Source organism: Somniosus microcephalus, chromosome 6 (assembly GCF_052327205.1).
Source record: "Somniosus microcephalus isolate GS21.2 chromosome 6, FLI_Smic_1.0, whole genome shotgun sequence".
In the NCBI taxonomy this organism is placed as follows: Eukaryota; Metazoa; Chordata; class Chondrichthyes; order Squaliformes; family Somniosidae; genus Somniosus; species Somniosus microcephalus.
This window is the reverse complement of record NC_140992.1, coordinates 210,829,891-210,852,178: the sequence shown is the minus strand read 5'-3', so window position 1 is coordinate 210,852,178 and position 22,288 is coordinate 210,829,891. Positions and strand designations below refer to the sequence as shown.

Here is a 22,288-nt window from a genome sequence, read left to right as displayed (position 1 = left end):
TCTCCATCACCTGCATAACATCGCCCACCTCCATCCCTGCCTCAGCCCATCTGCTGCTGAAACCTCCAGCCTTTGTCACCACCAGACTTGATTATTCCAATGCTCTCCTGGCCAGTCTCCCATCCTCCACCCTGCAGCTCATCCAAAACTGTCTGTATCCTGACTCCCAGCATTTCCCACTTGCCAATTACCCCTGTCTTGCTGGCCTACATTGGCTTACGGTCCACCAATTCCTCAATATAAAATTCTCATCCTCGTGTTTAAACCCCTTCATGACTTCGCCCTTCCCTACCTCTGTAACCTCTTCCAGCTGTACAACCCCCGCCCGGCCGCCCCCACCCCCCAATCGAACTTTGCTTTCCTCTGCTAATGACCTCTTGCAGATCCCTTCATCCCACCTCTGGAGGATATGGCTTCAGCCATCTAGGCCCCACACTCGGGAATTTCCTTCCTGAACCCCTCCTCCTCTATCTCCTACTTAAAACCCACGTCTTCAACCAAGCTTTTGGTCACCTCTCCGAATACCTTCTTATTTATCTCGGTGTCCATTTTTGTCTTGATTACGACCCCGTGGAGCACCTTTTGTACAGTAAAGGTGCTGTATAAATGCAAGTTGCTGTTATGGTCACTGCTAGCTAAGATGCGATCACAAAAAACCTTGAATTCATGCATGACTGCTGCTCTGTGCTTCCATTTTTATGGACACTTTCATTAAATAACATAATAAACCCACCTTCCTCCCAATAATTCAATAAATATAAAAAGCCAGAGGATAGACATTTTTAATGAAGTCTGTTAAAAAATACATGCAGCAGGCACTAAAACGAGACCACTACCACCATCAGGGTTACCATGAGGTGCTGCTCAAAAAATATGAAAGCAATTCGGTTCCCCAATTCCCCTGTCCCTTTTGTTATGACTAGCCTGGTACTAGAGATGGTAGTAATTACAGTTGCACAGAAACAAGTAACAAAAATAGCTTCTTTCTGAGATTTCTGGTATGTTGAGATTTTGGGTAATGATATATAGACTATCCCATTCCTGGGAGCCATTCAATCTTTCCATTCTATTTACAACCCCATAATTCCTCGAGACAAGCCAAAGCACAGACGTGTTTCACATTCCCATATATACAAAAAACACATTTACATATTGACTAAGACTGGGGCTATTCTGCCTCAACAGTGGGGATAAGATTTTCTCACTAATGCACCAAAGAGGAAACAAACTATTAAAGCACAATATGTGGATCTAGGGCATTAGCACCTCAGATAGCAACTCACTTCAGCCCAAGTTTCCTGAATTAGGTTAGGGAATTGCGGATGGTTCTGGAATCTATCCGCAGTTAAAAACAAGCACAGTTACTCCTGGCTACAGCGAACATAAAAATCTGTCCCAGCTTGTACCTGGTGGTAGTGGGCATGTTGGATTTTGCAACTTGCTATCTAGAAACAAGGTAGGGTTTGGCATCAAACACATATTGCTATCAGCCTAAGGATAATCTTAAGTATACAAAACCACAGGCTGCTGTGCATCTCATTTGAAACTTTAAACTGCTCAAATGTTGCTGCTCTCGAGTCATTCCAATACAACTTGAAGGAAAAGTGAGTATTCTAAAAGGAGGTCACCTGATGTCAATAGTACAGTGACACACATTTTTATCACCAAGGATCGTGGCTCATTTTGTTAGTTGATGAATACCAATAACTAAAGGCACTTTTTACACTACAGGAGTGCAGTCAACTACAGACACACAGGTTGCACTCCAGAGTGTAAACAAACCCAGGTTGCAGGAACATAGTGTGGGTCTATGATTCTGCCATTGTGATAAGGAACCTAGTTATAACAATGTAGACGGGTCCCGCATGTTTGTCTCACTGAAACTATCAAAATGGAGCCCTGTGCACCTATGGGGGCTTGTTGCCAAGTCCAAACAAGGGAGAGCAACATATAGACATAGCTCTTCCAAAACCGGATGCATGGTAAAAATGCCTTTAGACACTTGCTGAGGCATTTAGCTCCATCTGCTTTTATTGGAACATAGGAAAAGGAGTAGGCCATTTCGCCCTCAAGCCTGTTCCTCCCTTCAATTAGATCTATACCTCAACTCCATATCCCTTGATACCCTTACCCAACAAAAATCTGTCGATCTTAGTCTTATAAAATTTCAATTGTCCCAGCATCCACAACCATTTGGGGGAGAGAATTCCACATTTCCACTACCCTTTGTATGATGGAAGTGCTCCCTGGTTTCACTCCTGAATGACCTAGCTCTAATTTGAAGATGGTGCCCCTTGTTCTGGATTTCTCCACCAGAGGAAATCGTTTCTTTGTATCGACTCTACTGAATTCCTTTATCATTTCAAATAGCTCGATTAGATCACCCTTCAACTTTCTAAACTCAAGGTAATGCAAGTCATGGTTATGCAATCTGTCCTAACCTGTTAAGCCCCCGATATGGTTCTGCTTAATCTGTGCTTTATTATATTGTGCCACTTGCTGCCAGTGGCACACTATCAATAGAAACGTGCCTCAAGACTTGCTAGCTAAACCCTAGCTTTGTATTCATTCCAAAAAAGTAAAGCTACATTCATATATACGGACTCTCAATAGCTCAATGAGTTTATCCAGGGAGTTGTTGTACCATACATATCAGGAAGGCCCAGGTTCAAATCACCGTAAATGCTGATTTCACTTATCTAAGCCAGGATGACATGTAGGACTCCTGCCACTAGCCATCAACACCCCTGGGTTTAGGGAGAGGAAGCTCAGCCAGGGTTTCTCCTCCTCATCAATATTTTTCGTGGCCAATATTTATCCCTCAACCAATATGGTTAAAAGAGATTATCTGGTCATTATCTCATTGTTGTTTGTGGGAGCTTGCGGTGTGCAAATTTGCTGCCGCATTTTCTACATGACTACACTTCAAAAGTACTTCATTGGCTGTAAAGCGCTTTATGGCATCCTGAGGTCGTGAAAGGTTTTTTCCATTCATTCATTCACGGGATGTGGGCATCGCTGGCAAGGCTGGCATTTATTGCCCATCCCTAATTGCCCTTGAGAAGGTGGTGGTGAGCCGCCTTCTTGAACCACATAGGGCAGTTAAGAGTCAACCACATTGCTGTGGGTCTGGAGTCACATATAGGCCAGACCAGATAAGGATGGCAGATTTCCTTCCCTAAAAAAGGACATTAGTGAACCAGATGGGTTTTTTTTTTTTAAATGACAATCCGGTAGTTTCATGGTCACCATTACCGATACTAGTTTTTAATTCTTTTTTATTTAATTGAATTTAAATTCCCCAGCTGCCTGTGGTGGGATTTGAACTCACGTCTCTGGATCATTAATCCAGGCCTCTGGATTACTAGTGCAGTAACATAACATAAACGTGCTATATAAATGAAAGTTTTTTTTTCCATCATTATCTTAGTTCCTACTGGTAGTGGGCATTAGGTGAGGGCAGGTTTGTACTTGGCTATGGCTAACCCACAGTTGAATAGGCCACCAACACTCACTGGCAAAGTGCACATAATAGCTATTTGGACAAGATACTAGAAGACAACTGACAACAATGTCAGGAACCTCAACAAGGAATTAACATGTTTGGGGTGGCGAAAGATTAGCTTTAAATTGCATTTGCTGTACAATCCAAGATGCACGCAAGCCTGATTAAAATACTTTACATTGTTATACTAATGTCCTTTACGTAGGGAAGCTCTTTCATTAAATTTACATTTCTGGTAACTTGTACATTAGGAGTTGTAAAGAGAAAAAAAAAGTCAGGTACGTGTAGCACACACACAGAGGCTTAAATTACACCCATTCTATTCAGCACCTTGACTGTAGTCTGACACCTGCCTTTTGTGATTCGTCAGCTGGGGAGGAGCTGTGATTTCACACCCTCCAGGCATAAAACTCACACCACCATCACACCGATACACACGCCAGCTCCCACAGCCTTCCCCTGCGGTGATAGGTGACTACCTTCACACAGATCTGCCAAGTTTTCTGGAACCCTTCTTTCCCCCCAACAAAAACGGTTCTTTATAATCTGCTTCACCTAGGCTAGAGATCCCAACCATCGCCACATGCCTGTGGGGGCCGTGCACTCCACTGTCAAGTCATACGAGTCTCTGCATCCGCAGTATTTTCCTATCGTGTCTCTGTTAAATCTACTCGTTACAATAAACTTTGTAGCAAAACAGATACACTTGAAAATGTATTGCCTCGGCTTTTCAAGAACTAAGTATGTAAAGTGACCCCAGCTTTTCAACATTTAGCTACTTTCCTCAACAGACTGCTTTACCGGTGAATGCTGACTCTTCTCTTTGAATGTCACCAGCACAAGGACACTTTTCATCAGTACGGAGAGATCGGAGTGGACCTTTTTTATTGACATGTTGTAGAGCAAGAACAGGACAAACTTTTGTAAATCGGACCCCGAGTTTTCAAAACAGAAAGCCCCCCGAGGTAGAAGCAGACCCTGGTTATGCTCAAATCACTCCGTTTGACTCTGTCATTTAAAAAAAGAGCTAGAACCGCAGCAGGAGGATAAATAGCCTCTGCAATCTCTACAGTGAGGACCTTCCGTCAAACAACGGCACAGCCCAGCAACGTAAGAGAAAAGGGTTACAATCCTAACCCTTCCAGACACTGCATCAGCATTCACGAAGCACTGGGGGTCACATATACGGTACACACTTACCAAGTAGTTCATCATTGATTTTTTTTTGTCCCGTGATGTGAAAATCACTCCAGGTCCCCAGCCCCTGAAAATAAAGCTCCTTTACTGCTCTCCTGTAGCGTTTTTTTTAAGTTTAATACATCATCTAGTAGTGTGACCTCACTTGTGTGGTATGAGGTACTGGGAGCTGCCTTGCAAGCACACTGACTGGGAGGGAATGCTCGTTAGGTAATCTTATACTTTCCACAGGATTCAGACAGACTCCCAAGGTCCCTGGCTGCAATACGATTGGTCACAGTCAGCCTTTTCATGTAAATGAGCTTCCACTTAAAACACTATTGTAAGAGGGCTCTGCCACTGAATGGCGCTGTGTAGAACAAACACACTGCACAAAGGAAAAAAGGAGTGCGCTCTTTAAGGAGACAGTGTCCCCTATTTTATTACCTACAAATAGGATTTGAGGAGGCTGTGGTATAAAATTTGAAGAGACTGCATCCTATTTTTATTTTACTTGCCCCCCCCCCCAAGTGACCATTCTTCATATGTGTGCCGTGACAGTGCCAGAAAGCTATTCCACCATAAGGGCATCACAGCTGAGCATAATCTTCCCTTCACCCAATATTCACATTTTCTAACAAAGGTCACTGGACAATGGCCAGAAGCAGGAACCATGACTGTATTTTTTTTAAACCCTCCCTATCCTAGGGACACTAGTTAACTTTCCTGGTCTGCATAGCTTGAGCTCACCATTTGGTTCACACATGAAAAATGGCTGCTGGGGTGAGGGACTGAAGGATGAGCAGTGCTTGGTGGTAGCACCTTTACACACTGGGAAGTCAGGAAGTCAGAACCCCTCCCTTCCTTTTCAGATGTCTATCTTTGATCACTGCCATGACTCCATTACCCAGTTCCTGAGATAGTTGCAACTTTTCTTTTGCCAATCTTCTTCTCTCCTCCCCTGAAGGTATTGAAGTGCTGGATTGCAGTTCCACAAACACTGGTCATCCTTCAGTATCTCACCCAAGAATCATAGAATCATACAACACAGAAGGAGGCCATTCGATCCATCGTTCCTGTGCCGGAAGCAGCTATTTTTCATGTGCAGGCCTAAATTGTGAGTGTCAACAAGCTGTTCGACTTGGGGTGGGGTGGAAGAGGAAGGGGTTCCACAGCTCGAACCCCTTTCCTCACCTGTCAGCTACACACGTACACTTCCAGCAAGTGTCACTGGAAAGTAATCTGGACGGAGTAATCTGGCTCATTTTGCCCTTCCCAGCCCAGGAGCACTTAAGTATCAACTGTGGCATCCCTTACTTCCACCCCAGCCGAGACCCACTAACTCAGCATAGACCAGGCATCGAACCTTCAGGTCTGCATAGCTTCCCAACTAAGCCTGCACTAGAGCCTTGGTGAACTCTACTTAGTAATATTTACTCCACAGTTTCATCTCTGAGCCCACTCCTTCACTCTGTGCCATTGATCGGCATTGTAATATCAGATGTCCCTCGTAATCCATTCCTTGCCCCTTATCCTTGTGTCTCATAACCCGCACCCCATCCTGACTCCCTGATCTGCCTTCCAGTCCTTCCTACTTTGTCTACCCTGGGGTAGAGTTTCCGTTCTGGGTACAATTGGTGATCCGGGCACAAAATGCGGCTGTTTTAAGCAGTGTTTTTCTCGAGTTTCCGCTCAAACTTATTTGCATATCACCGAACGCAAAGTCTGCCATGAACCAACACAACTGAGCAGCGTTTTAAAACATAATTTTTAAAAAATTGCTTTAAAAAATATTCCTTGATATATTTAAAAGTGGTGACTTGGTGCAGTTTGATTAATACAGCTGAAAATAGGTTTATCACAAAACAATAAGGATTTATAATCAGTGTCAATCCACCACCTGTGAGTAACTTGATTTTAAATGACTGTAAATGACTTTAAAAAAATATACGAACCATTCGCTAGATATATTGGGGTACAGTAGTCAGATCCTTAGTAAATAAAAAAAAATACATTCCAAAGCTTTTAAAATGTGCCTATAATGTCTTTGCGGCAAAAGAACCAGCTTAATTTTTAGAGCCTCCTCGAAGGCCCGCAAACGGGTGCAACTGGCGGAAACTCGCCATGGTGATTAATTGATCTTGGGGGCGTGGCAAGTTTTGTGGATGGGGACAGCTTCTAGTGCGATGTTTTTTAAACTAGCACAAAAGATCACGGAGACTCGGTTTGCACTGGATGCGATTTGCGTTTAAAATCCTGCAAGCTTTGGCACCGGTTATGCCAATTTCGGGCAAGTGGTACCGAAAAAAAAGCAGCGGAAACTCTACCCCGCTGTTTCTACTTTCACTCTGACAGCTGGGAGTGCCTTCCCTCCAATACTGTTCCATAACTCTCTTCCCATGAGAGTGAGAGGAAGAACAGGCATATTTATGAGCCAGCTTGAGCAGGAAAGAAATATGGGGTGCACTGGGTAGAAGCCCATTGTTTTTAAAATCTCGAATCAAAACGCCTTAAAGTATGGAAATCCTGAGGTATGGGAATATTTAAATTGTTTGATTGGGACTGACCATGCATTTAATTTTATTGCCATTTTGGAGCTAATCTGAACCCTCCTGTAATCTCATATAAATGGTAGGAACTGTCCCGGACCGCAGCAGAAACAGTACCAATCAAAAATGCATCATGACAGCTCAGATGGCTCCGTTCTGTCACAATTTTGTGCGATGCAGAGAAAGTGAACTGACAGTCTTCTGAATACCTCGAGCTGTGTGTCAGAATGCTGATAAGACCAAGTCGCCAGGCTTCAGCAGCTTGCAGTCAGGTTTCATTCTCCAGTCCGATACTCGATTGCTCCAGCTAATATTTAAAAATGCACTGCCAGAGGCACTGGACTAGAACTTGGAAAAAATGGTGACCGTTGGTGACACACTGTGAACTGCCTCATAAACTGTACAGTTTAAGGTGAAATGCACACTAAATAAGCACTGCTTGCAAATATTTGTATTGGCATCTCTACTACTGTATAACCACCTCACTTTCATCGCTGTAAATTTTTACTTGAGTCTTTTCTGCCATTTTTATTGATTGCAGTTAGTCCCTGGGAATTTAATTGTATGGATTTTTTTTTAAAGCACAAGCTCTACTTGTCCTACATAGGAACCAAATAGCAAGAAGTAGCTGGATGGGCTCTGCCTGCCACCCTTTAGTGAAACCAACGTCGAGATCATCATCTGCCATGGATGTAAAAGATCCCATAGCATTATTTCGAAGAAAGAGCAGTGGAGATCTCCCTGGTGTCCTGGACACTATTTATCCCTCAACCAATATCACTAAAACAGGTTATCTGGTCATTATCACATTGCTATTTGTGGGAGCTTGCTGTGCGCACATTGGCTGCAGCGTCTCCTACAATACAACAGTGACTACACTTCAAAAAGTACTTCATTGGCTGTAAAGCGCTTTGTGACGTCCTGAGGTCGAAAAGGTGCCAAACAAAAGCAAGTATTTCTGTTTTTTCCTTTGTAGAGATATATGGGCAGTAGAGCTAGGATCTTCAGCCATCTGGAACTGTGGCACTAATGGAATATCGCAAGCATCGGCTCTGGAAATTCCCATCTGCACTTTTCCCATTATTTCCCCATACAACATTAGACTGTACTACTGATCTACGAATGTATAACATTTTTATCCCACTTAATTTACGGTATATACCTAATGGAAAGAGAAGGAGCCCAGCCACAAAACAAAATTAATCCCCCCCCCCGCTACATAAATTGAGCACTCAAATCAAGTTAGACATTACTCAATAAAATGGGGACAGGCCATAGGCTCCAGCAGTACCCCAGGGAACTTTATAACCAAGTTCAGTTACGATCAAGGTCACAAATCTCATGAAGTCTTGTATTGTTTTATATAGTGGATTTCTAAAATACATCAGAAACATAATGACACAATAATGCATTTCAGACAGGGCAAGATCATTGGTCCGTCCAACCTGCTCATCCAATTATATGCTTTCTCTCATAAAATAGGTCTATAATATCATTTATCAAATTTAATGATCATGGATTATTTCAGATGCCAGGAACTTATCTATTTTATTTTTGAAACGCCGTAGCATTTCTTGTTTGACCACATGTACTCAGTTTGTTCCACATGTTGATCACCCTTCTGCTAAAGAAATTCTATCAACTGCTTATTTCCATTAGTTTCCTTGTCTTGAATTGATGCTGTGGTTCAGGGGTTCTGTATACAGCAGAAAAATATACCTGTTTACAACTTACCAAACTCCTTCTTCATTTTATTAACGATTACCAAGAGAGGAAAGTCCCAGGGTTCAAGATCACTCTTCACAGCTCACTCCTCTAACTTCTGGTATCAATCTCGTTAGCCTCTACTTAACCCTGTCCAATTACACAGTATACCTTTTTAAATAGAGCGGCCAAAACTGGACGCCATACTCCAGATATGGGGCTGGATTTTCATTGGGCCATGGAGTCGGGATTGGAGGCATGTGGGGGTTTAAAATCCCAAAATCGGGGGTCCCAACCCACCTCCATGTCAAAGGAGGCGGGTACCCGCCCCGCACTGGGACCCGCCTCCTCGAGGCAGGAAGGGGATTAGTGCCAATTAACTGCCTGTTAACAGGTAGTTAACAGGCAGTTTTTAGCCTAATCCCTATTTTTATTGTTGAAATGTGGGATTCTCAATGGCTCCAAACCACGCCAAGTTAGCGAGGCGGGTCGTCGGGATGAAGGGCTTGGAGGGGTCGAGATGTCCGGTGTTCAGGTGAGTGATGGGTGCATGAGTGCAGAGGTAAGTGTGTTTGGTCTGTGTAAAGTGTTTATAAAGAAGTTCTACTAACCTTTACTTTCCTTTACAGCCTTCCTTCCTTCAGGTCTCAGAGTCCTTCATCTCACCGGCACAGAAAGCAGAATGGCCGCCAGCTGCCAAAATCTGCAGCCTCTGCTTTCTGTTCCGGGGAGATCTCTAAATCATCCTGAGAGGAAGGAATTAACCTGGAGTACAGATTGTCAGTGTTTGACAGCTTCAAACAGCTGTGAAACGCTGATATTTCATCTGTCAAAAGGTCTTGACAGATGAAATTTCAATCTGTGACGTCACCTGTTGCCGGGTGGCCCTTAATTGGCCTGCTGAGCCCACTGGGCGGGCTCAACAAGGTCAATCAAGTCAAAATCATGTGGGTTGGCTAGAACTCGATGGAGGCGGGACTACAACCCCAAAAGTTGTAGTCCCGCCTCCTACCCGACTCCTCAATGAAAATCCAGCCCATAGTGTTTAATTTCAAAATTACCACGTTTAGTGAAAATATTACACCCCTTTCTAAAATGTAAACCGTGGGAGAGTCAAAGAGTTAAGGGCAATACTTAACGACTTCATAGCTTGAACTATTAACAAGATGATAGTGATGGACTACCAGGTCCTAGAAATTTTGCAGGGCTACCACTGGTCTCCCCGTAACTTCTGCGGGAGGGTTGTTTATCTAGGGTTTCCAAAGTTACAGCGGGAGACCAGTGGTAGCCCCCATGGAATCTCTGGCTCCCTGGTCCGCTAAGGCCTCTTCAATGACAGTGGCTTCAGAGAGCCCTAATGATGCACTGCCAGTATACAGCAGCTGCCGCATGATTAATCTCTTCCCAAGTAGTACTATTGAAAGGTTCTGTTTGCAAGTCATTAATTCCAGATGGCAATGTCCTTTTAAATGCATCTTGAGGCTTTCTGTAGTTACTATGGACACCTGACTGTGCTCGGTGATTGCTGCGGCAGAATTCACGTAGAGCTGGTTAGTAAAAAGTAATCCAAATTGCTCAATCTGTATAATTATAATCACCAGTTCCATACTTCACTTTAGTAAAGCCAAGCAAGCCCATGGAATGCACTGTTGATTTACTTAATCTTCCAACCAGATATTCAACTCAGGATGAACTTGGTTGAAGAGCTATCATTGTACTTAGCCAACAATGTATGGCATCCATTAATTCAGTTGTGGGGAGTTGTAAATGCTTTCCCCAGGGAGTCTTAACAGGAGATGTCCCTCTCAGTGGGTTACCCTGGGAAAATGCAGCATTTTAAACATAGACTCTTCTTCCTTGGTTACATTTAGATTTCCTCTTAACATTAACAAGAAAACTATAAGAGAACAGGTCACTCAGTTTATTGTTATGGTGATTACATTTCAAACCAGCAGCTTTAGCATATTGCATGCAATGCCTAAAGCAACGCTACAATCTAAAAATAAAAGTACTTTTTTAAATGAAGCTCAAGGTCTACAGTTTTACTTAGCCAGAAGTAATGGCTGTACATTAAGTTGCCATCTTGTAGGATTTTATTATTTCCCCTGTGGTGTATAAGTTTTATAGAAGTTTCATCAACATAACAGCAGTTTTCTTTATTAATTTAGATTTTTTTCCATACTTTTATTGTTGCACACCCTCCTCAGCAAACACAAAATGTAATTCTTTATCCAACGATGTTGTCGGCTGGTATGGTGGGTGCTGACTCTCAGTATGCCTTCAAGAGGGAGCTGGACCGGTTTTTGACTGGGGCAGAGATCGCATAGAAGGTAAGTGCCTTTATAGATAGAACTTGGTCCATGTGATCTCCTGGACTGGTTTTGATCGCTTAAGGGGGTCGGAGAGGAATATTCCAGGGTATTATTTCCTCTATAGGTCCAGGGTTTTTCTCTGTGTTTTCATCTCTCCTAGAAGATTACATGGATGGGGTAGGCGCGGGTGTAAAGAGTGTTTAGGCATAATGTTTCAGCCATCATGAGGTGTGGCCAGGCTTGATGGAGCAGCTGATCTTTGCCTGCCCGTCACTTTTGTATGTTCATATGAAAGAGAAATTTTTCCTTAGTTTTTAATTTCATCCCCCTTTACTCCTTTTCACGAGTAGCCAGGCGATCTGTGTCGAGACCTCTCCCACTTGACCTCATTCTCTTGGCTTCTTCCTAACTGGGGGACTCTCTCCTCCTTCAGCTGGCTGACATTTGCACTCGCTGCCCATTCAGCCGAGAGGGGCAGGAGGGAGACGAGCCTGTGGCCCACCATATTGTGCCGTGGGCCTAATGCGTCAGTGGGCCAACACCCTGCCACCAGTAGCTTTACTTTAGTTTTTTTTAACAGGCTTCGCTTCCTTTAGGGAGTTCTTTTCTCGTGTTTCATTTTGCCAGCCTGGTTTGTAGAATCAGCAGAGTTAGTAGATAACCTTTCCCTGTCCAGGGCTGCTAACTCTGATTGGACATATTCCTGCAGGTTACATCACATGACCTCCAACCACCCCACCCAATGAAACAGACATTTTTCCTCATCTCCAACATTTTTACAACTAAAAAACAAAAGAGTTCAAAGAAAATGAAAAAAAACCACAATTTTTTTAATGCTCCTATGATCTTTCCCTTGGGTTGCTCACAGCAGTGTCCATCAGATTAACTTTTAATTCCTGGTGACTCCAGGACAATCATGGAAGGTTGGCAACGCTATCCCCATCACCTTCTTGGTATGTTTTGTTTGGACCCCACAGCACTTAGTGCAAATTTACCAAGACCCACTGGGAAAGAAGTAAAGTTAATGGGTAACAGCAGGCAGCAGTAACATGTACAGCGAGTTGTGTGTTGCTTAAAATAAGAGATAAATGTGCTCACTTTCCCAACACATTACTGCCACACTGTAACGCAAATTTGTTTCCAGTGTTTCGGTACAAATCAGCTGCCAGATCAGAAATAAAAGCCTTTCTCTCAGACCTCACATACTCCCCTCTCCTCTGCCCATTCGGAAACAAGCTTATGTGAACATTTCAGGAATGTGCTACTTTCCCAAAGAAATGCATCTCATCCCAATAATGGAGAGAATGGCATTTCCTCTCTGGGGCTAAGGCTCTCTGGGGTTACCTTTGCTATTTGGTAATGAGCTCACAAGCACAACATACAATTAAATTAAAGACATGCAGGTCCTCCCACAACTCCTCCTCTGACTTCATCTCTGCTTTCAGATTTTGTGAGATTTGGGAAGACGTTTTGGAGAATTGGGAGAATTATATTACAGGGTAGGAATTTTGCAGGTCACTTGTATTACACTGGAACCCTCGGAGTACTGATTGACCCTCACCCCACCTTCCAAATCCTCACCTTTTCCATCAGAAAAAAAATCTATCAAAATGATTTAATATATCGATTGTGTGCTAATTATGAAATACAATTACAGAAAGTTAAATAGTAATACATTACTTTCTAGGTTATCTACATAATGCAAAACTATGCATCATGTACAACACGGGTTTTACTTTTCAAAAGCTATCATATGAGATAAAAATATTTTAAAGGTGCTCCTATCTGCCTAATTAGCATACACCAGTACCATATGCAGGAGAATGCCCGCTTGTAACTGTACTGACAGATCTGTGGAACCTTATATTCAGAGTACCAGGGTTCAAATGCCAGCCTGGACTGTTATATGGTGAGTGACTGCCTTGGCCAAATTCAGCTGGTTCTCAGCTAGGGAACAACAGCAAGGGGAATTTGAGCCCCCCACAATGGGCAGGAGAGGGGAGGGGGGGTTAAAAATTCAAAAATGGGAAATCCAACCCCAAACCATTTTAACGGAGGGGTGTTATGGGTGTGGGGAGGGTGGATGACTAACCTACTCTCCAGAGGCGGGCCCGTCATTTAACTTTTTTAATGAGCCTGCGTGCCTCAGATTTTAGGACAGTTTTAAATATAATGCCTGTGGGCTGGGTTTCCCAGGGCTCGGGAAACTTGGCCCTGAAGGGAGGCGAGAACGGTCGGGTCCAGCAGGTAACTGCCTTTCCAGCACTGCTTGTGGGCCAGGAGGAGCAGGAGTGCTTCCCCCCGGCCCACTAAGCTAACATGCTTCCCTCTTGCGATCGTACCCCAACCCCCAATCTACTGACAGTCCATGATCCCCTGTCTGCCCAACCGCGATCTACTGACGGTTGCCGATATCCTCCCCGGTCCTCCATGATGTCCCCCCGACACATGATCTCTCCCTCCTCTCCACTCCCCGGCTGCGGCCTGGTGCTGCAGGCCTTCCCACCTGACAGCCAGCCAAGCCTCTCAATTTAGCTGGCTGCTGGCCAGGTAACGGAGTCAAAAAATTTAAACCCACTTTTCCCGGCAGCTACACCTCCCCTCTGCTGCGTCCCCCACACGCCATGTTATGGAGAGCAAAGAAAATGTCCCCCTGGAAAATCCAGAGCTTTGTACCTGGGTTCCCCGGTAGCCCAGAAAGCTCATCCAGTGAGCCAAATAGGCCAGGGAGGTCCAAGATTTGATTTCTGATCGGTGTTGTGTTAGCTGATTTCAGCCAGGGTGGTAGCCTCAGGAGAAAATCAGTCTGGATTATTCCTGCTTCTGATTTCCATCCAGCTACCCTTAGTGGAAGTGTGTGCGTGCATTGGATTAGGAAAGGATCAGATTCAGTTGTGATGCCTCCTGGAATTGACTAGCCTACCAGCATTCACACATGAATAATGGGCTACCCATGCCCATAGAATCATAGCCCGGCAAGAAGTCTACAGCTTCAGGAGATATGGGTGGGAACAGTGATAATAATGACCGCATAAGATTGCAAGGCCCATTCCATCTATTCCACCCAACATCGCCCGCCAGAGAACATTACATCCTCCGCATGAGCACAGACATAGAAGCATAGAAGATAGGAGCAGGAGTAGGCCATTCGGCCCCTCGAGCCTGCTGCGCCATTCAATGCGATCATGGCTGATCATCCAAATTCAGTACCCGGTCCCTTTTTTCTCCCCATACCCCTTGATCCCTTTAGCCTTAAGAAATATATCCAATTCCTTCTTGAATATATTCAATGTATTGGCCTCAACCGCTTTCTGTGGTAAAGAATTCCACAGGTTCACCACTCTCTGGGTGAAGAAATTCTTCCTCATCTCTGTCCTAAATGGCCTACCTCTTATCCTTAGACTATGACCCCTGGTTCTGGACTCTCCGACCATCGGGAACATCCTTCCTGCATCTAGTCTGTCCAGACCTGTCAGAATTTTATAAGTTTCAATGAGATCCCCTCTCATTGTTCTAAACTCCAGCGAGTATAAGCCCAATCGACCCAATCTCTCCTCATACGTCATTCCTGCCATCCCAGGTATCAGCCTGGTGAATCTTCGCTGAACTCCTTCCATGGCAAGAACATCCTTCCTCAGATAAGGTGACCAAAACTGCGCACAGTACTCAAGGTGTGGTCTCACCAAGGCCCTGTACAACTGCAGCAGGACATCCTTCCTCCTGTACTCAAACCCTTTTGCTATGAAGGCCAACATACCATTTTCCTTCTTCACCGCCTGCTGCACCTGCATGCTTACCTTCAGCGACTGGTGCACAAGGACACCCAGGTCTCGTTGCACTTCCCCTTCTCCCAATCTATTGCCATTCAGATAATAGTCTGCCTTTCTGTTTTTGACACCAAAGTGGATAACCTCGCATTTATCCACGTTATATTGCATCTGCCACGCTTCTGCCCAATCACCCAACCTGTCCAAATCATCCTGGAGTTTCTCGGTATCCTCTTCGCAGCACACACACCCACCCAGCTTTGTGTCATCTGCAAACTTGGAGATATTACATCTAGTTCCCTTATCTAGATCATTAATGTATATTGTGAATAGCTGGGGTCCTAGGACCGATCCCTGCGGTACCCCACTAGTCACTGCCTGCCACTCGGAAAAAGACCCGTTAATTCCTACTCTCTGCTTTCTGTCCGCCAACCAGTTCTCTATCCAAGTCAATACCTTGCCCCCAATCCCATGTGCCTTAACTTTACACGCTAATCTCTTATGCGGGACCTTATCGAAAGCCTTTTGAAAGTCCAAATACACCACATCTACTGGTTCTCCCTTATCTATTTTCCCAGTTACATCCTCAAAAAATTCCAGTGGATTAGTCAAGCACGATTTACCTTTTGTAAATCCATGTTGACTTTGTCCGATCCTGTCACTGTTATCCAAGTGCTCAGCTATACATCCTTTATAATGGACTCTAGCATTTTCCCCACTACCGATGTCAGGCTTACCGGTCTGTAATTCCCCGCTTTCTCTCTACCACCCTTTTTGAATAGTGGGGTAACATTAGCTACCCTCCAATCCATGGGTACAGTTCCAGATTCCAGCAAATTTTGGAAGATGATCAGCAATGCATCTACTATTTCTAGGGCCACTTCCTTAAGTACCCTAGGATGTAGATTATCAGGCCCTGGGGGATTTATCGGCCTTCAATCCCATCAATTTCCCCAACACCATTTCCCTACAAATACTGATTTCTTTCAGTTCCTCCCTTTCATCAGACCCTATGCTCTCCAACATCTCTGGGAGGTTATTTGTGTCCTCCTTTGTGAAGACAGAACCAAAATATGCATTTAATTGGTCTGCCATTTCTTTGTTCCCCATTATAACTTCCCCTGCTTCTGACTGCAAGGGACCTACACTTGATTTCACTAATCTTTTTCTCTTCACATATCTATAAAAGCTCTTACAGTCAGTTTTTATGTGCCCTGCAAGCTTATTTTCATATTCTATTTTCCCCTTCTTAGTTAATCCCTTTGTCCTCCTTTGTTGAATCCTAAACTGCTCCCAATCCTCAGGGTTACTGCTTTTTCTGGCCAATTTATATGCCCTCTCCTTGGATCTTATGCTATCCCTAATTTCCCTTATTAGCCACGGTTGAGTCACCCTTTTTGTTTTATTCTTATCCCAAACTGGGATGAACAACTTCTGTAGTTCATCCATGCGGTCTTTGAATGTTTGCCATTGCCTATCCACCATCAACCCTTTGAGTGACATTCCCCAATCAACCCTACCCAATTCGCACCTCATACCATCGTAGTTTCCTTTATTTAAATTCAGGACCCTAGTCTCCGAGTCAACTACTTCATTCTCCATCCTAATGAAGTATTGTATCATATTATGATCGCTCTGACCCAAGGGGCCTCGTCCAACAAGATTGCTAATTAATCCTCTCTCATTACATAATACCCAGTCTAAGATGACCTGATCTCTGGTTGGTTCCTCGACATATTGTTCCAGAAAACCATCCCGTAAACATTCTAGGAATTCCTCCTCCACAGTATTTTTACTAATTTGGTTAGCCCAATATATATGTAAATTAAAGTCACCCATGATGACTGCTGTGCCCTTATTGCACGCGTCTCTAATTTCCCGTTTAATGCCATCCCCAACCTCCGTATTACTGTTTGGAGGTCTATATACCACTCCCACTAACGTTTTCTGCCCCTTGATATTTCTCAGTTCTACCCATACAGATTCCACATCATCAGAGTTAATATCCTTCCTTTCAATTGTGTTAATCCCCTCTTTAACCAGCAATGCTACCCCACCTCCCTTTCTTTTTTGCCTATCCTTCCTAAATATTGAATACCCCTGGACGTTGAGTTCCCAGCCTTGGCCATCCTGGAGCCATGTTTCTGTAATCCCAATCAAATCATATTCGTTTACCTCTATTTGCGCAGCTAATTCATCCACCTTGTTCCGAATGCTCCTTGCATTAAGACACAAAGCCTTCAGGCTTGTTTTTTTAATGCTCTCAGACCTACATGAATTATTATTTACTGTGACCATGTTTGATTTAAACCGTTGAGTTCTTTGCCTTCTAATTTTGTTTTTCTCCTTCCTGTCTTTTGCTTTTTTCCTTGTTTCCCATTCCTCTGTCTCCCTGCTCAGGTTCCCAACCCCCTGCCACTTTAGTTTAAACCCTCCCCAACAGCACTAGCAAACACTCCCCCTAGGACATCGGTCCCGGCCCTGCCCAGGTGCAAACCGTCCCGTTTGTACTGGTCCCACCTCTCCCAGAACCGGTTCCAATGTCCAAGGAATTTGAATCCCTCCCCCTTGCACCATTCCTCTAGCCACGTATTCATTTGAAATATCCTCCTATTTCTACTCTGACTAGCACGTGGCACTGGTAGCAATCCTGAGATTACTACCTTTGAGGTCCTATTTTTTAATTTACCTCCTAACTCCCTATATTCTGCTTTTAGGACCTCATCTCGTTTTTTACCTATATCGTTGTTTAAACCCTCCCCCAGAGCACTAGCAAACAGTCCCCCTAGGACATCGGTCCCGGCCCTGCCCAGACTGCTCTTAATTCTTATGTTCTTATTATGTTCTCATCACAAGGAGTTGAATGGTTTAAAAAAAATATCTGTAATGTAGAATCTGATTATGTATCTTGCCCTTGTACTAGTTTGGGAATCTGGTCGGACTGATTTAGAATGGTGGTGTAATGGTCAGGATGTCTGATCTCCAGCAATCCAGGAGAAGCGGGGGGGGGGGGGGAGCGGGGAGGTGTATGTGATCCTGATAATTTGGCGTGGAGAATATGATCATTTGTGGCAGGAAGGGGTTAAAATCTCTGATTCCAAGCAACTTTTGGTGGGTATGTATCTACGGAGAGAGAACTTGTCCATTGCCCGATTTCCCTTCTGCCTTACTCACCCACACAAACACACTCACTTGACAGTATAGTTTCATGTAATTGCCAGCCTTTACTGGGTAGTGAGTTAGATGTACTGTAAAGCACATTAATATTACTCTGTCATTGCTTCCACAATACACTATTAAAGATTTGTGTTCATTTGTAAAATTAGCCCGCAGAAGAAACAATACCATGAATGCAGAAGTTCACATCCCACTGCATCATTTCCATGTAAACCACATACAAGTCCGAGGATAGTCAAGGACAAGTCAAGAGATAATGTAACCCTTTAATATGTCACTCTGTTACACTGTCTATCTCATTATCTCTAAATTCAGCACAATTGAAATTCAGCCCCATGTGGCTCTTCCAAGAGAAAAGGGAAGTTGAGGGAGGTAGTTCCATTTAAATGGAGCTATTTGCTCCTGGGCTTTTTACTCTCTCCCAAATGTCAATGTCTTTGTCATTATGTGCAAGCCCATTAAGCATCAGTGGGAGAGGATACCAAACCCAGCAGCCTGCATTTTTACAACAATGGAACTAACGACACAGTCCTGCCACTTTTGACTGGAAATTCTTCAAACGCATTCAGATCAATCGCATCCAGTTGAAATGCACCTGAAGTAATCTGCCTGAGCACTGGGACTGTATTAGGAAAAGCCAAATCCCAATGTTATCAGTTTTTGGGTCAGATTTGGGCATCAGTTACAGGTTCATGGCCTTTACTGAATCTGACTACTGGCGATAATCTGGAACAAAGAGCAGCTTTTGGTTCATAACATGTTGTCCGATGTCTGCAAAGGTCTGATTTGAGCATGTGTGCAAAGTCAGGTGCTGACAAGACCAATGTCCTTGTGCAAAACCAGTGAAGAATTAGTCTTCCAATGCAAAAGTAATAACTTGCATCATATTGCTTTAGTTTCTATTTTACTGGCAGACTTTTGTCAGTTACTGGTCTTGCTGTTTACTGTTCCCACTTCTTCCTTCCGAGCGCATGTTGTGGTGTGCTGGAATAGAAGACCTTACAACTACCACAAAAAGAAAATACCGTAGATGCTGGAAATCTGAAATAAAAACAGAAAATGCTGGAGAAACTCAGCAGGTCAGGCAGCATCTGTGAAGAGAGAAACGGAGTTAACGTTTCAGGTCGATGACCTTTTGTCAGAACTGGAAAAAAGCAGGAAATGGAACAGATTTTTAAGCAAGTGAAGAGGCTGGGAAAGGGGGGAGGGGATGAAAGAACAAAAGGGAAGGTCTGTGATAGGATGGAAGGCGGAAGAGATTAAGAGACATTAAGAGATATTCAAGGCAAAAGGAGATGGTAATAGAACAGGTTAAGAAACAAAGGATGGCTCCAGATGAATAAATATTTATATATAAATGATAGGGGCCGAGGTTATGATCTGAAATTGTTGAACTCTATGTTGAGTCCGGAAGGCTGTAAAGTGCCTAATCGAAAGATGAGGTGTTGTTCCTTGATCTTACGCTGAGCTTCCGTGGAACAATGCAAGAGGCCGAGTACAGTGAGGTCTGAGTGGGAATGGAGCAGTGAATTAAAATGACAGGCGACCGGAAGCTCGGGGTCCCCTTTACGGACTGAACGGAGGTGTTCCGCAAAGCGGTCACCCAATCTGCGTTTGGTCTCCCCAATGTAGAGGAGACCACATCGTGAGCAGCGAATACAGTATACTAGATTGCAAGAAGTACAAGTAAATCGCTGTTTCACCTGGAAGGGGTGTTTGGGGTCCGGGACAGTGGGAAGGGGGGAGGTATAAGGGCATGTGTTGCATCTCCTGCACTTGCACGGGAAGGTGCCGGGTGAAGGGGAAGAGGTGTTGGGGATGATAGCGGAGTGGACAAGGGTGTCGCGGAGGGAGCGGTCCCTACGGAATGCTGAAAGGGGAGGTGAGGGGAAGATGCGTTTGGTGGTGGGATCACGCTGGAGGTGGCGGAAATGGCGGAGGATGATCCGTTGAATGTGGAGGCTGGTGGGGTGAAAGGTGAGGACAAGGGGAACTCTGTCGTCGTTCCGGGAGGGAGGAGCAGAGTTGAGGGCAGAAGTGCGGGAGATAGAACAGACACGGTCAAGGGTAGTGTCAACCACGGTAGAGGGGAATCCTCGGTTGAGGAAAAAGGAAGACATGTCAGAAGCACTGGTATGGAAGGTGGCATCGTCGGAGCAGATGCGGCGGAGACGGAGAAACTTGAAGAATGGAATAGAGTCCTTACAGGAGGCGGGGTGGGAGGAAGTGTAGTCCAGGTAGCTGTGGGAGTCAGTGGGCTTGTAGTGAATGTTTGTCAATAACCTATCCCCAGAGATGGAGAAGGAGAAGTCGAGGAAGGGAAGGGAAGAGTTGGAGATGGACCATGTGAAGGTGAGGGAAGGGTGGAAATTGGAAGCAAAGTGAATGAAATTATCTAGTTCAGGGCGAGAGCAGGAAACGGCACCGATACAGTCATCAATGTACTGGAAAAAGAGGTAAGGGAGGGGACCTGAGTAGGACTGGAACAAAGAGTGCTCCACATATCCCATGAAAAGACAGGCATAGTTAGGACCCATGCGGGTTCCCATAGCAACACCTTTGATTTGGAGGAAGTGGGTGGAGCCAAAGGAGAAGTTGTTCAATGTGAGAACAAGTTCAGCCAGGCGGAGGAGGGTGGTGGTGGATGGGGGTTGGTTGGGCCTCTGTTCAAGGATGGGCTAAAGGGATCAAGGGATATGGAGAGAAGGCAGGAACAGGGTACTGAATTTGGATGATCAGCCATGATCTCATTGAATGGCGGAGCAGGCTCGAGGGGCCGAATGGCCTACTCCTGCTCCTATCTTCTATGTTTCTATGTTTCTATGAAGTGGAGCACCCTCAGGCCATCCTGGTGGGGGATGGAGGTGTAGAGGGATTGTACGTCCATAGTGAAAAGGAGGCGGTTGGGGCCAGGAAACTGGAAACTGTTAAAGTGACGGAGGGCGCCGGAAGAGTCGCGGATGTAGGTGGGAAGAGACTGAACAAGGGGAGAAAAAATAGAGTCGAGATAGGAAGAGATGAGTTCCGTGGGGCAAGAACAGGCTGAAACAATGGGTCTACCAGGGCAGTCCTGTTTGTGGATCTTGGGAAAGAGGTAGAAGCGGGCTGTGCGGGGTTGGGGAACTATGAGGTTGGCGGCGGTGGGGGGAAGATCTCCAGAGGAAATGAGGTCAGTGACAGTCTTGAAAATGGTGGCTTGATGTTCGGTGGTGGGGTCATGGTCCAGGCGGAGGTAGGAGGAGGTGTCGGAGAGTTGGTGTTCAGCTTCCGCTAGGTAGAGGTCGGTGCGCCAAACAACAACAGCACCACCCTTGTCAGCGGGTTTAATGACAATGTCGGGGTTGGATCTGAGAGAATGGAGTGCTGCAAGTTCAGAGGGAGGTAGGTTGGAGTGAGTGAGGGGAGCAGAGAAATGGAGACGGCCGATGTCACGGCGGCAGTTTGCAATGAAAAGATCTAGAGAGGGTAAGAGGCCAGAGGGAGGGGTCCAGGTGGAACGAGAATTCTGAAAGTGGGAGAAAGGGTCAGCCGTGCGGGGGGAAGACTCCTGGCCAAAGAAGTGGGCACGGAGATGAAGGTGGTGGAAAAAGAGCTCAGCATCGCGCCGAGCTCGAAATTCATTGAGGTGGGGGCGTAAGGGGATGAAGCTCAGGCCTTTGCTAAGGACTGATTGTTTGGGTCAGAGAAGGGAAGGTCAGAGGGGATGGTGAAAAAGCGGCAGGGGGTGAGATTGGGAGAAGGGGTGGGGTTAGAGGAAAGTGATGGGGAAGAAGGTTCCGGAGGGGCGTTGGTGTCCAAGATTTGTTGAAGCTTGCGATCCTTGACACCTGAAAGGAAGAAAAAAAGTTTCAACTACCACCCTGACTTCAACCATTACTTGGGTCATCGACCTGAAACGTTAACTCTGTTTCTCTCTCTACAGATGCTGCTTGACCTGCCGAGTATTTCCAGCATTTTCTGTTTTTATTACTTTTGTTCTGTTTGGAGACTGCCAGCCACTTTCCAAGATTCTAAGAAGGGATCCAGATTGAAAAAAAGCAAAGGAAAATGAAGCAGAAATTTGTTAAAATTCCACTATTTTGTAAGCCATTGCACGAT

At 44.8% G+C, this 22,288-nt stretch overlaps 1 protein-coding gene across 3 annotated transcripts in view; it reads right to left on the bottom strand.

Annotated features, from left to right (window-relative positions):
- bcar1 (BCAR1 scaffold protein, Cas family member) overlaps positions 1 to 22,288 on the bottom strand; it is a 297,167-nt gene that overhangs the window by 106,128 nt on the left and 168,751 nt on the right. The window contains exon 1 of one of the 3 annotated variants that reach the window (XM_085991354.1): positions 4,706 to 4,909. The exons of 1 other annotated variant lie outside the window; for it this stretch is intronic. In XM_085991354.1, the coding sequence (XP_085847480.1) occupies positions 4,706 to 4,720 (15 nt within the window). In that variant the 5' untranslated portion in view covers positions 4,721 to 4,909. Of the gene's footprint in view, positions 1 to 4,705; positions 4,910 to 22,288 lie in introns of those variants that run through there. One more of the 3 variants, XM_085991356.1, reaches the window with a different exon arrangement.